General features: G+C 38.5%; 2 protein-coding genes across 6 annotated transcripts in view; one reads left to right on the top strand and one right to left on the bottom strand.

Moving 5' to 3' along the window:
• LOC119513390 (neuferricin) overlaps positions 1 to 7,242 on the top strand; it is a 69,173-nt gene extending 61,931 nt beyond the window's left edge. Inside the window, exons 3-4 of the mRNA XM_037808565.1 lie at positions 4,258 to 4,348; positions 6,971 to 7,242. Coding sequence (XP_037664493.1) covers positions 4,258 to 4,348; positions 6,971 to 7,160 — 281 coding nt within the window. The 3' untranslated portion in view covers positions 7,161 to 7,242. The remainder of the gene's footprint in view (positions 1 to 4,257; positions 4,349 to 6,970) is intronic.
• ANKFY1 (ankyrin repeat and FYVE domain containing 1) overlaps positions 1 to 16,728 on the bottom strand; it is a 94,736-nt gene that overhangs the window by 30,242 nt on the left and 47,766 nt on the right. For 4 of the 5 annotated variants that reach the window (XM_037808561.1, XM_037808562.1, XM_037808559.1 and 1 more), the window contains exons 4-8: positions 13,211 to 13,346; positions 8,864 to 8,987; positions 7,605 to 7,754; positions 6,190 to 6,355; positions 317 to 521 (exon numbers count right to left, since the gene is read on the bottom strand). In XM_037808561.1, coding sequence (XP_037664489.1) covers positions 317 to 521; positions 6,190 to 6,355; positions 7,605 to 7,754; positions 8,864 to 8,987; positions 13,211 to 13,346 — 781 coding nt within the window. Of the gene's footprint in view, positions 1 to 316; positions 522 to 6,189; positions 6,356 to 7,604; positions 7,755 to 8,863; positions 8,988 to 13,118; positions 13,347 to 16,728 lie in introns of those variants that run through there. The other variant, XM_037808563.1, reaches the window with a different exon arrangement.

Below are 16,728 nucleotides of genomic sequence, written 5' to 3'. Positions count from 1 at the left end.
ACAGAAATGAAACAGACTGCTTTGAGTTAGTGTGCTCCTCTTCAAAGTATCCAAGCAACCCTAGCAAAGATACTGGAAACTGCTTAGAAATTCAAAGACCTATATTACCTGGATTGAAATGTTTTCCCCGCTTGTCTCTGACCTTATTGATGCCTCTCATTTGCAAGGTAAATCAGTGTTTGTGTCTTCAATAAAAATCTGATTGAATAATGCTAAACTAAAGTATACAAAGTTCCTGCCTGGCAGTTACATGTCACCATAAAGTGACTTCCTGGTAACAATGCTAAGGGCATAGCCGACCTGATCCCCAACTTACCTGCCCTTGCTGTCTTGCATGTTAGGGTTGGCACCAGCCTGTAGCAGGGCCTCTGCAATCTTTGCCATTTCAGACATCACATCTACTGAGTGTTTCTTTGAACTGTATAATGCCACAAGGTGCAACGGTGTCTCCTGGGCACCCAAGGTGGCAGCATTAACAAGGGCCCCATTCTTAATGAGGAAAGTGGCAGCGAACAGATCTCCTTGAAAAGAAATAATAGAAGAAATGGTCACAGACAACAACACTCAGGGAAAGCTATTCTGGCCAATGCATCTTTAAAAGAGCACTGGTTAACAGCTGAGACATAGAAGAGGGACAACCAGAAGTGTGTGAAGGAACCTCTTGGGACACCTGTAAGAGAAAACTCATCACTGAGATTATAGAGTTACATACTCTAATTCAAAAGGCTTCGTTCACTTTCTGATTATGTTGTCATCTATTCTGCTTCCTCACTTCAACATCTCTTCTCATTTGAGAATATCAGGCTTCCATCCTTCAAAGGCCTCCTCTGGTCGTCTCTCAGGAAGTGTTTCCAATATGTGCCCCCGCTCCCCGCCCCAGTACAGTTTATTACCCCCTTCCATTTCCTGATCAGTCTGCACCTAAACAACACTTACCCACAATCTACTTCACTTGCATACAGGCTCCTGTTCAGAGTTTAGCCACAGACTAAGACATGTCTTATTTAATATTATTACAGAGATTCCTTTCTTTGTCTTTTTGTGATCTCACTGCATACAAACGTAACAGTCTTAAAAAATTCACAGTTCAATATCTGAAGCAGAAAATCTCTACACATTGCTATTTACAAAAATTTCATGATAACTCATCATAATAAAAAAAAGTTCTTTCTAAATCACATTCATTGTCTTAATTCTTGGAGCCTAAGACAATTTTCAAATACCAAATTAAGACAGAATATCTTACATAAAATCCATTAATTTTAACAGCTCAATTTACGATCTTTGACTATTCAGTGCTCTGGATGAAGAAAAGACTACCTTGACATCTTGATGAAAGGCCAAGAATTGGAGCTTATGCAAAGATATTAAAAGTATCCAATTACGAAAATTTACTTTGTCTGACATCAGTAAAGAAAAGCTGACTCTAGATTGGTACCATGAATACATGGTTAAATTCAGAACCAACCAATCTGACAAGCTGCATTTAATGTGAAAAATACTTGTGGGAAGCCAGTTGAAGAATACCTGGAGTTAGTCATCTTGGAGGCTGATAGGGATCAATCAATTGTCTGTTTTAAGATTTCTTAAAGTGCCATTCACAATTTAAAACATGCAAAAACTTTCACTCTACATAAAATTAATGTTTAAGAAAATAAATCAGGGATAACAATTCATCATAAGATAATGTAATATTAACAGAGAAACCATCCAGTTATAGGGCACAATGAAAGCTTTGCTGGCCTTCCACCTAGCTGGAATCTGGTTCTCTCAGCAGCCTCCAGGTGGCACCAATTAGACAAGCTTCCAAATCAAACTAATCCTCCACTTGACAGGCCACATGTCTACCTTCAATAGTTGTGCCAGAGCACATATTTAAGTAATCCCTATTTCTGAAGATTCAGTCTCCATTTCACCAATGTCTACAGGATCAATTTCTTGCAAAACACATCCTTTTTCAACTGGAAGATCCCAAAAAATGCAGACCAACCTTCTGGAATTGGATTCACTGGTCCCACACATGTTGATGACACTTTTTTAAATTTGTTGGGGGTCTTGGGATGAATGGCAGGTTGTAGAAGGCACCTTGGAAGTTCTTTACTATATCAATCATAGGCCATGGTGCTCTACCACAGTTGATGTTTTTGTCTTCTCATCAGACACTTTCATCTGTTTCTAATTCTGTTTGTATTATAGCCATAAACTCCTTGGAATCAGAACTTCCCAGAGACAGGTGATTTTTTTCTCTCTCCTAAAGTCACCTACCAGAAGTTTTCTTTTACATCTTGCAGTATCATTTCATCTTCTTCAACCACACTTCCCCACTCTGAACAACTAGAATGGGACTTAGGATCTTCAAGAATGTTAATGCTCTCAAGTCTGTTACATATCCTATGCTTATTTTCATCCAAATATATAACTTTCATCTTGTCCTCAGTGGACAAGGAAGTATCGAAACCATCTGGTTTCCTGTGCTCCCACCCCCTGCCCCACCATTGTCTTAGACAAAACAGCAGTGGGGAAATGTCTGGGAAGAGATTGAATTGACTGGTCAGGACTGTTAGATTCCACTTTAACAGACTGGCTCTTAATTCCACCCAATTTTGACTTTAGGTGACTTAGACTTCTCTAACTAACCCAGTGTTCCTGAAATATTTCCTTTTCTTCTGACTCCAATTATTTTGGGTGTGGGCAAGGGAGAAGTTTTTACCAACATCATGTGCAAAGGCCAAAGCTTAGACTTCTTTGTAATTAAAGCCCTGAAAAAAAAAGAGATAACATGCATATAAAGGGGCTTGGAGTGGGCCAGGCCTCTTGCTACCCTTATAGACATATACAAAGCAGGGTTCTTGGTGGGCCCTGAAGTGTAGTGTAAACAAATGCATCTAACAGAAGTCAGTCCAAGAGGGAAAATGTAAAGAACAGTACATTAGCAGTAAAACAAAATATCCTAGAGGAAGACAATACCACCCTGGAAGTGGAAAGAAAATTTAGAACATTAGGACTAAGAGCCTTAATGAAAAAGCCTGAGACACAGAAAACAGTAGGGGGAAAAATGTGGTTTCATTATCTATCTTTAAGCTTGGCATATATTCCAAACTAAGAAATAAAGTTAAACAAAAAGATAAGTTAATAAAAACTTGTAATGGGGAAGATAAACTGGGTAATATTGCACACAGAAATAAGGATACAAGAAAGCATATCAATGGTTGGATTCAGATATAAGGTGTAATGAAAAAAAATTATTTTATATCTTAAGCCCTCAAAAGAACTACTGCTTTTAGATTGGAGTTACTTTATTAATAAGATCCAAAGATAAAAAATTTTTTTACTCATAATTATAGATATATACCTACATACATATATACAGCCCAGGCAAAAAGATATTTTGGAATTGAACATTTTAATTTTAAACTGAAAATTAATGAGGGTTTACATTAAAAAAAGATGTCAACCCAAAGAGTGCAAAACCTAAAGGAAAAAGATAATTACATCAAAAGAGCAGAACAAAAGGAGGGACCAGAAAATGCCAAAAGCACCATTTATAATGTTCCTGTTTATAAGAAAATGTATAATACATTTTAGATAGATTTCCATCAAAACAGTTAAAATAAAAACTATTTGGTGCTTAAAAGTTTCAAACATTTCATCACCTTATACACTGACACTGCCAGGTAAATGAGGCACAATTTGTATAACATTATTCCTAACATTAAAAAACATTAAAAAAAAAAACATTAAACATTAAAAAAAATCCATATACAATTTTCCTTTCAACTCAGCTTTCCAAGAGAAGTTTTATGCAGGGACAACCAGCAACCTTCATGAAGCCATTAGCACAAACATAGCTCATGCTCCTCCAACTGGTGGCATCATTTTCAAATTTAATACAAATAATTGGAAAAGAGCATCCTATTTAAGACCCATTGACTGATGTTGGTACTAAGGGGGAAAAAGTCCAATAAGAACTAGATTTTTTTAAAAGCAAGGATTACTTTTCTTGCCCAGATTCAGTTAATCAGAAGAGATAGCATCCCTCTGGGCATATGCTGCCCTCACATGGACTCACCCACAGACAACTGACAGGTATTAAGTTACCAGGATAACCGGTGATATTGTTACAGATTCTAATGTGTGGTCCAGAACTAGACCTACATTTCACATGTTAAAGATCTTCACTCATATAACAAGGAACTCAGGAAGTGAGGTTAACAGTTAAATTTCAGTATATTATTCAATTTTTACTCATTTGGGCAGGTCAACAGACTGAAGCTCAAGTGCAAAGAAGAAAGATGAGAAAATTCCTACAGTCATTGGAGCTGGTTTTGGCCCTTCAACCAGGGGCAAGGTAAGCTGTGCTGTGAGAGCCACTGGATTGATCCCAAGGGAGGCACTGGGCTGAGGTGGCTGTTCATACAGTCTCTCATTCTCCCAACAACACAGTAAAGGAGAAATGACTGACTTCACAGATGAGGAAAAGAACACTCAGCGTAGGTCAGTGACTTTGTCAAGGCCGCAAAGTAAATGGATGAGCCAGGATCCAAGCCTCAGTACATCCAAACTCCAAAGTAAGTGCTCTGTCCACCACACCATGCTACGCTTTACTCAGTGGACAGCAATCAAGTTTATTATACCCACACTGTAACCCATATGCTTGTAGGAAAATGAGAAACTCACAGTGGAAGATTAAATCATCTGAAAATAAGCATCAAAAATGTATCACCAATTCTTGGTAATTCTCGTAACTAAGCAATCACCAAAATATTTAACAACTTGTCAAAGATGTTTTTTCATCAAACATAAGAATTTAACTCCCTAAGAGGAAAGAAACATAGTTCTGAGGTTGTTTTTTTAGTAACAAGTGTATTTGTTTCCAAAATAAACATCTCAGACACTACACAGTGTGGGAAAGAATAAGTCCTTATGTGGTAGACACTCTCCCCGCTGAACACACACCCAGTGCTAAGTGCCTGGTGGCTTTGCTCGGCACACAGTGGTGCTTGGGAAAAATGCAGCTGCTCTTGACACTGACAGACTCTAAGGATTTCCTTCCTTATGATGAGCAAAATTTTCCTCTCCACAAGCCAGCAAGCTCACACTCTAACACACAGCTTAAAAGGATATTTATATTAAAACCTTTGCCCAAAAAGGCTAAGCCACAGCTGCCAATAGGAGCACATCTTGAAGCAACTACATTCTACCAACTGAAAACAACTTGTGAGTTGGCAAAAATGTAGCAGAGAAAACAGTAGTATAATAAAGCATAATCAGAAGCGTAAAATGGACATGACTAAGATGTGAGGAAACCAATACATTCTGTCTTTGATCTCTACAGGTAAACAACAAAAAAGTGGCCATGGCCAGGTACTTCAGTCAATTTAACTATCTCTCTACAAAATTAAGGCTTTGGCATTTCTGAAAGTTTTCATGCCATGTTGGAACACTGAAAGCTTCAGGCCATACTGGAATGCAGCCGCCTCTGTGTGTACTCTCTCTCTGTCAAAAATGAACATTGCAAAGTAGAGCCCAGGCAGGACCCAGTTGGGACTTATGAATTAGTAAGGCCATGGGAAAAACAAAACAAAAAACTGGTACCTTTTCTATCCTGAAAAGTTAATTTATTAAGATTAAAATGCCCCAATTTAAATTTGGGAACTTCCGAATTCTTCCCACTACTAATAACAAGGTACTCAAAATATAGCTATAATTTAAAGTAACTTTCCTATAACAAAATGAAACTTCACCACTTTGCCACAATGAAGAGAAATTCAGACTGCAAAAGTGAAAAATCTGAATCTGAGAATATGTTTAAATATTTGTGATTTTGATACTTGCCCTCCTTTACAGTAACTGATACAAGTAAAGGCTTCCTAGCACAATTGCTGAAGAAAGTTAATATAGTGAACAAACAATCAACTAATTACAAGTAAAAGATCCTTATTGTAGAAGCTCTCCATCCTTCTAGTCTTTCTTCCTGGGGCCCCACTGGCACTATGAACAGTCTGGCTAACACAGACCACAGCTCTCCAGTGTCTCCTCTGATAAAATGATCACAAATTATAAATTGTGTCACCTGCTAGTACAAACTCAAGAAACCTTTGGGATTCTGGAACAGGGTTATGGAGTTTTTAAAAATTAGTCATATAAAAGTAAAGTTGCCCCCAGAGAAATACATAATACTTTTCCTACCTCTTTGGATTCCTTTATGTAACAAGCTCCAGCCATTCTTGTCTACCATGTCCACATCAGCTTTGTGATTAACCAGTGTGGTGGCAATACTCTCTAGTCGTCGAGAAAGCGCTAGATCTAAGGCAAGATCTCCATTATGATCCACTTCATTCAGCTTCCCAGGGAGCTGCACAGGTACATTTATAAATTAGCACCCAGGAAGTAGAGAATACAACCAATCTTAGTCTTTTATACAATCAAGTGTGTCTTCTTATATACAAATGTTAAATTATAGTGCTATAAAACTGCTTACTCCCCAATTTCAATTACAAACTTCTATCAGACTTCCTCAGGGCACATGCCTTTCAGGGAGCACAGAATGAATGGGGATCAGAACAGACAACACAGAGGACAATGTAAGGACCCAGGGAAACACAGAGACAGAGTGCTGACGGAGCAAAGCGCCAGGGTAGAGGTACAGCTAACGTCTTCATCAAAGATTATGGCTTCACTATCTAATTCCTCCTAGCAGTATGTTGTCTCCCTGACACATTGGACACCCACAATAAAATATACTACATTCCCGTCTGTCAAGAGTAAACTGCATTTCATCTAAGACAGTGTGGTAGGGAGAATAATAGCCCCCAAAGATCTCAATGTTTTAATCCCTGGAACCTGTGACTATAATACCCTAGGAGGCAAAAAGGGTTTTGCAGATGTGCTTAAGATTAGGGACCCTGGAATGGGGAGATTATGCTAGATTATATGGATGGGCCAATCTAACCATGTGGGCTTTTAACAGTGAAAGTGGGAGGACGGAGATATGCCACATGAGGAGGACTAGACCTGCCACCGCTAGGATGGAGGAAGGGGACCACAGCCAAGGAATGTGGTGTGCTCTAGAAGCCGCAAGCAGGGACCCAGCAAGAAAACAGAGACCTCGGCCCTATAACTGCAAGGAACTGAATTCTGCGAACAACCCAAATGAGTAGGAAATGGCTTCTCCCCTAGAGCCTCCAGAAAAAAATGCAGCCTGCCGACACCTTGATTTTAGTCCAATGAGACCTGTTCTGGACTTCTAACATACGAAACTATAAGATAATAAATCTGTATTGTGTTAAGCCACTAAGTCTGTGGTCATTTGATACAACAGCAAAAGAAAACTAATATATAGAGTTCGGTTCCTAGAAGTGGGGTACTACTGTAACAAATACCTAAAAATGTAGAAGTGGCTTCGGAATTGAGCAATGGGCAGAGGCTAGACGAATTTTGAGCATGACTGAAAAGCCCAGATCACCCTCAAGAGACCCTAAGTAGAAATATGGCTGTTAAAGACTGTGTGCCCTCATAGGGAAGTGAGGAGCATGATAGGGCAACCCAAGAAAAGGGCAGTTCAGGGAAAAGGTGTGAAAATTTTGAAAAATTGCATATAGTACCTGTGAATCCATTTCAATTAGAAAGAGGAAGACAACATCTTCTCTTTCCACTTTGATAGCTTTATGTAGTGGGTACTCAGTCTTTGATTTGAACATTTTGTATAACAACTGAGCACTCATGCTGCTGAAGTCCTCCTTTCGTAAGTCATCCTAAGGATTACAAAAAAGTGGAAAGTCAAACAGATCCAACCTATCAGTAACAACAACTGGCATTTATTCTTAGACTGTGTTGGAACCTACTTCAAGGGCTTTATGTTTCCTGACTCATTGATCCTCACAAGGTACTATGACCATCCCAACCATCCCCTTTAACATATGAAGAAAGCAAAGCATAAAGAGGCTAAATAACTTGAGCAAGTTTACACAGTGTGTAAATAGCCAAGTCAGGATCTGGAGTGAAGTGGTCCAACTCCAGGGCCTGCACTCCTGACCACAGCACTGCTCTGCCTCTAAATGAGATGCTCAAACACAAGAAACACCAACAATCAACCAAGACCAAACCATTAGAGGAGCCCTCCACAAGAGAGCCCCTCCCCCCCATACAAAGATGGAGATTACAGAATCAAATGGAACTTCCACAAACAACTCACTCCAGAGAATCACAGTTGGTCTCTACTATTGTGGATCTCTATATTTCTATCTATTTTGGGAAGGTTACCATTTTTGCTTCAATTCTTTAAAATCCAGTTCTTTTAGACACCTTTTCTGAAATACCAAAGACTCTTCTCACAGTATTGATGAATACCAAACAATTCCCAGAGATTAGTATGTATATAAACTATAGCACTGGGCCCAATTTTTTTAAATGCAAAACAAATATAGAGAAATGCAAAAGCTGTTCTTTATGAAAACTACCTAAGAAGGGTGAATCTAAATTGAATGCTCTCTACATGACTCAGAAAGCAAGGGAAAGCTCTGAAATGGCGCTGCAGAGCACCACAGGGCCTGCTGTTCCCTGGCTCAGCTGAGGCTTCAGCAGATGGGGAGGAGGTGGTGGGGGGAGCAGGTGTCGCTTTGCACCGACCCTGTTTTTTGACCTGACCTATCTTCTGTCCCTCCACTTTGAAATCATAGAATTACAAGACTTTCAGAGCTGAAAGGAATCTCACAGATCCTCTAATCCAACTGATTAACCTTCAGTTTTCTGACAATAGGGTACTAAGACCCAGAGAGGTAACTCTCCATAGAACCAGGTTCCAAGGCCAGACCTTCTGACTTCCAGTGAGAGTGCTCCGTCCACATTTCAATCTCTCACTCACCCAATGGCTTGCAATGATTTCTGCACAGTAGTTCATCAGCGTGCTGGCATTTAGTTCCTCCGCAGTCTGATAGAAACGAATACAGTTCCTGACATTTACCAGAGACATAACACCTTTCTCACATCTATAAGAGAATATTAATGATGAACAGGATTATTAGGAGAAATACATTCATAAATGAACAAACCAAAGCAACAATCTGTGCAATGACTGGCTATGTTCAATAACACTAAAGTGTAAGGTTAAACAAAGTAATGATGAATAAATTATGGTAGGGCTCACATTTTTAAAAAGTATTAAAATTCTATTATCATATTATATTGCTCAATTCTGGTCAGAATCAAAATAACTTGAAAATAAGCTTGTTAAGCATAACACCCCAAACTGCCTTAAAAGTAATCATATGAAATTCACTGATTAGATACACAGGCAATTGTAATATCAAACACACAACAGATCAAATTCAGACCTTTGATACGCAATTGTATGGGATACATTTGCAGTTCCCACTAGCATAACTATATATATATATATACACACACACACACACATACACAATCAATGTGGCTTAGCAATAGTTTAAAATGAGACTCTATGCTTCAATAAAAAGCATGTCCTTAAAAGTCCACCCAAAAACTGAATTGTATAGTATATGAATCATATCTCAATAAAGCTGTTAAAAAAAAAAGTCCACCCAAAGTATGTACAAAGTAACAAAACAATTGAGTTAAGAGTCAACTCACAGTAAAACTGGCTACAGTATATGTCCTCACAAAGCCTGGTAACAACAACAACAACAACAAAAGGATTCTTTCACATTCACTAACAGAAGAACAATTACGTCAGGGAAGAGAAACTTCACACAAGCTAAGAGGTCTCCAGTAGCACAAAGCAGGCACCACATGCTAGCTTAGAAGACCCAGGCTTCCTCCAGCCCAGAATTCCTGGAAACCTTAGTGAGCTCCCATGGACCCAGGTCTATGGGGAAAAGGAGGCCATCGCATGGTCCTTTCATCTCTCCTGACTCCACAGCTCTCTAAAAATCAGGTTCATATTTAACAGCAACACAGAGGCATAATGTGTTTTCAGGGGCTTTCCCTGATATTCCACCCTTGCTTCCTCTGTCTCACAGTCCCCACAAAAGCCCTTCTCTGATCACAAGGGCAGAATGTAGTGGGAAGAACATGAATGAACTATGAGGTAAGAAAGACCTGGTTGAGATCTGCTGAGTTTAGAGGCTAAATTACTTGACCTCTCTGTTCTCTTGTCTTTCTCTCCATAAAATAATGATGACACTTTTTCAGCAGTTTGGAGGATCTTTTAATGTCTTTCAAGATAAAGGAAAACTACATGTACTTATATACCATATATTCTCTTGCAAAATACGAGGCACATAATAGATATGCTCAGTAAGTCTGAGGTCCCTCTCCTACCCCTCTCTCCTTCTCTAAGGCCTGAAATTCCTCTACTAGGGGAAAAAGGAAAAAATTTAAAAGGAAAATGTACAATTCAATAAATTGTATATGGGTTTCAGTACTACTATAAGTAAGAATAGCTTCCTGGCCAGCAGATAATACCCAATTTTAACAGATGAGCTTTGGGTAACAGAAGTGGAAAAAGACCATTAGAGACAGTAGGTGGGAGAAGAAGGGAGAAGGATCATGGGAAAGACTTGTGAAGAATGAGGAACAAAGTCCCAAACCTCACCTTAGCCTAGGACCAAGATCTTGGAGTCATCTTGGAGTCATTTCTCTATCCAGTAGGAGGCACCTGTTTTGTACTAAGACTTGAGTTCAGATGCTTTGTTTTTAACTAACAGAAATGATTTGGTGTAAAGAAGCATCTCTTTACAGCATTGTATTTCTGCACCAATGATTTCCCCAAACTCATACCACACCACAGCAATGTCTGACAAAGTCACTCTGAAACTCAGCTAGGAAATCAGAGCATTCCAGGAGAAAAATCATTTTCAGGTATATGAAACCTTTACCCCCTTTACAATGATAAATTTCATGGCCTTGCCATACTAACATCCCGACACCAGGCAGGCTAACCCATGGTATGATCTCAGGGAGTACCAGTCACGGTGGCAGAGCTCCTTACAAAGCACTTTTACAGACAAATGCCGAGAGTGTGGAAATGCCAATCTCCTCCTTTTTGCTGTCAAATGACATAGCACCAAATGTATTTCATAAGGACAGATGTCTTGTGAAAACTGGAAGACACTTCATTTTCACTAAACTGTGGGATCTCCAGAGTGCCAGTCACCATTTGGACAGCCCATAATAGCAACTGACATATTTCCCCAACAGAAGAACATGTAATCCTATTTAAAAATTCAGGTTCTCAGTTCATATTTTCCTCTCTTTGAAAAGTAGCAAAACAGACTAACTTTCCTCTTATGATAATTTTGTTGTTACTGTTAATATATGTTTTTTTAATTTTAAAGTACACAGATGCACAAAAATAATAAAGCTAACTTTTAGATGACAAAATCAAGCATGGACTTAACTTTCCCCCAAATCCCTGTTTGGCTTTGGTATCAATTCCTTGTACGTGTGAGAGAGACATAGAAATATAACTCAAAGGGAAAATAATAAAAGGTTAACAGTGGTTGAATTAAAGATGATTTTAGTTTCTTTTTTATATCCTCTTATGTTTTCCAAATACCATACACGAAACATGTATTATACTTTTATAATCAAGGAAAAATTATATTAGTAACTGCATTTTTTAGCATGAACTAATCTTTTTTTAAAAACTGTCAAATTTTCCTCATAATAGTCATAAAAACAACTTCATTTTCATCAAATTGGTGACAGTATTCCAAAACCACCGAGATCGCTATGCTTCAAAAAGGAGCATATATATGCCTACTTCATATTCAACTTCTATCTCAAAAGTGTAATTTCTCCTGAAGACAGAAGTGGGCACTCTGTGACCTTTTAAAGGCCAGCACTCCTGGGTCTCTTCCATCCCAGGCTCTCATCAAAACCATGACAGATAAAAACTTAATACCTGCATCCAACAGTAAAAAATTGAGCATCTGGTAATGTTGATACTTATGAAGCCTAATCATTTAATAAATAACAAACATTTTAATTAAGAATCCATTGCACAGATTACAATTATCTCAACTACTCCAATCCCTGGGCATTTTTATCAAAGCAATTTAATTTATTGGAGAAAGCTCAGGAAATCTGAAAAAATAAAGATATAAATCACACTCAAGCTAATTAAAATTATTCTCATTTCACTCTCAGATGGTTCCAAAACCTCACCAAAATGGAAGGAAGGAAGGAGGGAGGGAGGGAGGGAGGGGGAGGGAGAGGGAGAGAGGGAGGGAGGAGCATTAATTGCAAAGCTTCTAAAGTAAAGTTAGCTCCGCTAAACTAATATTACATGTGCCTACAAATCTTAGACCATTCTTAAATTATTGGATTTAGGTGTTAAAATGCACCCAAGCCCACATCAATAACAGGTAGTTAGACATGACTTGTTTACTACTTCATGTGGGGCCTAGCAGGCCACGCCTGGGAAACATCAGCCCCATGGTGAAAACAGAGCAAGCACAGCTTAGATAGTGAGGTCTCTCTTGCCTCTCTGAGAGCAACAAACACCAACAGGCGGAGTGCCTCTTGAATGCTGAAACCATCCCTTCACACACCCAGGAGAATATAAAAGATCACTAAGTGAGGTAAAAAAATATTCCATCAACCAAAGGCCACATTGCCAGTAGAAACTCAAGAGCATTTTACCTGGCATCCATTTGGTGAAAATTTTGTTTTCAAAGTGCCAACTTGTGAGAGTAACAGAGAAAATGCAATATAAAAAACATAACATGCTATCTCCTTGGAAACCTAAAAAGCAATAACTTAAATGAAGTGAGATCTCAGAAACATTGGCTAGGAAATTTATTGAACCATATTCTAATGTATTAAATTTAGGTGTCAATGTGCTTTCAACAAAGAGAATATGACTGTGGCCTTTATCCGAGTAGAAAATTCATAGAGCAGAACAAAATGACAAAGGAAATGGTATAGTAGGACCAGTTTGAGGGTCTGGACACTGGATTATACTATTTCATATTCAACTTATCATTGCACACAATTATCTAACCTTAGGTTACAGAACAAAGAAAACAGAACACCTAAAAGCTTTGGCAAAATTTAGCTTACAAAATAACACAGAGCAAGGGAGGTAAATTCTCTCCCCACCACTGTCTTTAAAAGAACACCTTGCAAAAGTTATTTACATTAGCAGAAGAAGCTGTTTTCCCAGAGCTTGGCATAATTAAAGCTCAGCCACCACCATCTGAGGGGCTTGAATATATCTGCTGTGACTTGCCTCTCCCTAAGGAGATGTAGCTGAAACCGATTAGCTAGTTTCATCAATTCAGTCAGGAACACATCATCTTCTCTGAACTCCAACTCATCTGTATAGATCCAGCGAAGCATTGTCATTGTCACCTCTGGGTTAGCATCTGGTTAAAGAAAGAAAGCAGAAAGAGAAACTGAAAAAACAAAGCACCAGATGACACACTTAAGCCTTCTTGAGGGATCCCAAAAATTTGACGCTAATGAAGTAAATTATGTACACCCTACACAATGAAATGTTATATACCCACTAAAAATGGTGATTAAGTAGCGTGGGCAGCATACTTCTCCAAACGAATGTTTTGCATTGGGCAGGAGGTGGGAGAAATGAACTTACCACAAGCAAAGACATAAGTCAAATAAACTGGGGGAAAACATTTGAAACATATGACAAAGAGCGTACATTCTAATAAACACCTTACAAATAAAAATAAAGAGATGGACACAATGGAAAAATGGGCAATAGCTATAAATAGGTAATTCACAAAAAATAAAATATATACATACCCACACACCATGTACACACAAACAAATACAGTTTTGGGTGTGTATCTATATCTATCCATATCTATCTAAAGAGACAGTCGCCATAAATGCTAAAACACATAAAATATCAACTCTGGTGGAATTCGTAATTAATTTTTCTTTAAGTTTGCTTTTTCCCTGATTTTTCATTAATGTATTACTTGTGCAATTTTTTAAAAATACAGACCATACAGCAAGTTGGGGAAAATGTTTGTAATTAAAAACCATAGGATAAAATATCTAAACTATGATTTCAACTAGAGTCAACTTTTGATTAATCAGAATTAGCGAGTGATGGTCAGAAGACAAGTCAAAATCATGTTCTATACCAGTGGTTCTCAAAAGATGTTTGCAGGAATAGCATCACCTGGGAACTTCTTAGAAATTCTAATTCTCAGGCCCTACCACAGACCTAATGAATCAGGAACTCTGGAGGTGGCGCCCAGTAATCTGTGTCTTAATAAGGCCTCCACTGATTTTGATGCATGCTAAGGTTTAAGAAACATGCGGCTAAAACCATATTCAATACTTGATTATTAGGAAATGGGGCTAAGGTGCAACACGGACCAGGCAAACTTAGTAATTAGGCAAAGAGCTGATTAACTGATTTACCCTCTTCTCTTCCAATAAACTGAGAAGAGGAGCTGAGGGAAGTGATGTCAAAGGAGTGGAATTCGGGGTCCCTGATTTACTTGCAACCAGTAAATTATAACCACCCCCTAAAACCACTAACCAGATCTTTTTTTTTTTTTTGACTTTTATAAAAAGGGGGTTTATTTGGCAACACAGTTACAGTCTTTTTTTTTTTTATCTTCATTTTATTGAGATATAGTCACATACCACACGTGGTATGTGACTATATCTCAATAAAATGTTCACAGTACCATTACATAGTTGTACATTCATCACCTAAATCAATCCCTGACACCTTCATTAGCACACACACAAAAATAACAATAATAATAATTGAAGTGTAAAAGAGCAATTGAAGTAAAAAAGAACACTGGGTACCTTTCTCTGTTTGTTTCCTTCCCCTATTTTTCTACTCATCCATCCATAAACTAGACAAAGTGGAGTGTGGTCCTTATGGCTTTCCCAATCCCATTGTCACCCCTCATAAGCTACATTTTTATACAATTGTCTTCGAGATTCATGGGTTCTGGGTTGTAGTTTGATAGTTTCAGGTATCCACCACCAGCTACCCCAATTCTTTAGAACCTAAAAAGGGTTGTCTAAATTGTGCGTAAGAGTGCCTGCACCAGAATGACCTCTTGGCTCCTTTTGGAATCTCTCTGCCACTGAAGCTTATTTCATTTCCTTTCACATCCCCCTTTTGGTCAAGAAGATGTTCTCCATCCCACGATGCCAGGTCTACATTCCTCCCCAGGAGTCATATTCCACGTTGCCAGGGAGATTCACTCCCCTGGGTGTCTGATCCCACGTAGGGGAGAGGGCAGTGATTTCACCTTTCAAGTTGGCTTAGCTAGAGAGAGAGGGCCACATCTGAGCAACAAAGAGGCATTCGGGAGGAGGCTCTTAGGCACAATTATAGGGAGGCCTAGCCTCTCGTTTACAGCAACCATCTTCCCAAGGGTAAAACCTATGGTAGAGGGCTCAACCCATAAAACCACCAGTCCCCTATGTCTCTGGTCATGTTAGCAACCATCCAGGTGGGGTAGGCCAATACCCCTGCATTCTCCACAGGCTCCTCAAGGGGGCACTACATATTTTTTTCCTTTTTTTTTTTTTTTTGACTTTTTTTCTTTTTTAAATCAACTGTATGAAAAGAAAAAAAATTAAAAAAACAAAAACAAAAACAAAACATACAATAAAAGAACATTTCAAAGAGACCATAACAAGGGAGTAAGAAAAAGACAACTAACCTAACTGCTTTACTTCCAACCTGTTCCTACTTTACCCCAAGAAAGTTAGCTAATATAGCAACATTTCTGTGAACTTCTTCCTACTATATCCATCAGAAATTAACGGACCATAGTCATTCCTGGGCATCCCCAGAACATTAAATAGCTTATCTGTTCTTCTTGGATTATTGTTCCCCCTTCCTTAATTGCTCTCTATTGCTAGTTCCCCTACATTCTACATTATAAACCATTTGTTTTACATTTTTCAAAGTTCACATTAGTGGTACCATATAATATTTCTCTTTTTGTGCCTGGCTTATTTCGCTCAGCATTACGTCTTCAAGGTTCATCCATGTTGTCATATGTTTCACGAGATCGTTCATTCTTACTGCCGTGTAGTATCCATCGTGTGTATATACCACATTTGATGTATCCACTCATCTGTTGAAGGACATTTGGGTTGTTTCCATCCCTTGGCAATTGTGAATAATGCTGCTATGAACATTGGCATGCAGGTATCTGTTCATGTCACTGCTTTCCGATCTTCCGGGTATATACCGAGAAGTGCAATCGCTGGATCGAATGGTAACTCTATATCTAGTTTTCTAAGGAACTGCCAGACTGACTTCCAGAGTGGCTGAACCATTATACAGTCCCACCAACAATGAATAAGAGTTCCAATTTCTCCACATCCTCTCCAGCATTTGTAGTTTCCTGTTTGTTTAATGGCAGCCATTCTAATCCGTGTTAGATGGTATCTCATTGTGGTCTTAATTTGCATCTCTCTAATAGCTAGTGAAGCTGAACACTTTTTCATGGGTTTCTTGGCCATTTGTATTTCCTCTTCGGAGAACTGTCTTTTCATATCTTTTGCCCATTTTATAATTGGGCTGTCTGTACTATTGTCATTGAGTTGTAGGAGTTCTTTATATATGCAAGATATCAGTCTTTTGTCAGATACATGGTTTCCAAAAATTTTTTCCCATTGAGTTAACTGCCTCTTTACCTTTTTGAGAAATTCCTTTGAGGTGCAGAAACTTCTAAGCTTGAGGAGTTCCCATTTATCTATTTTTTCTTTTGTTGCTTGTGCTTTGGGTGTAAA

Source organism: Choloepus didactylus, chromosome 18, assembly GCF_015220235.1.
Source record: "Choloepus didactylus isolate mChoDid1 chromosome 18, mChoDid1.pri, whole genome shotgun sequence".
In the NCBI taxonomy this organism is placed as follows: Eukaryota; Metazoa; Chordata; class Mammalia; order Pilosa; family Megalonychidae; genus Choloepus; species Choloepus didactylus.
This window is presented reverse-complemented; position numbering and strand designations above follow the sequence as displayed.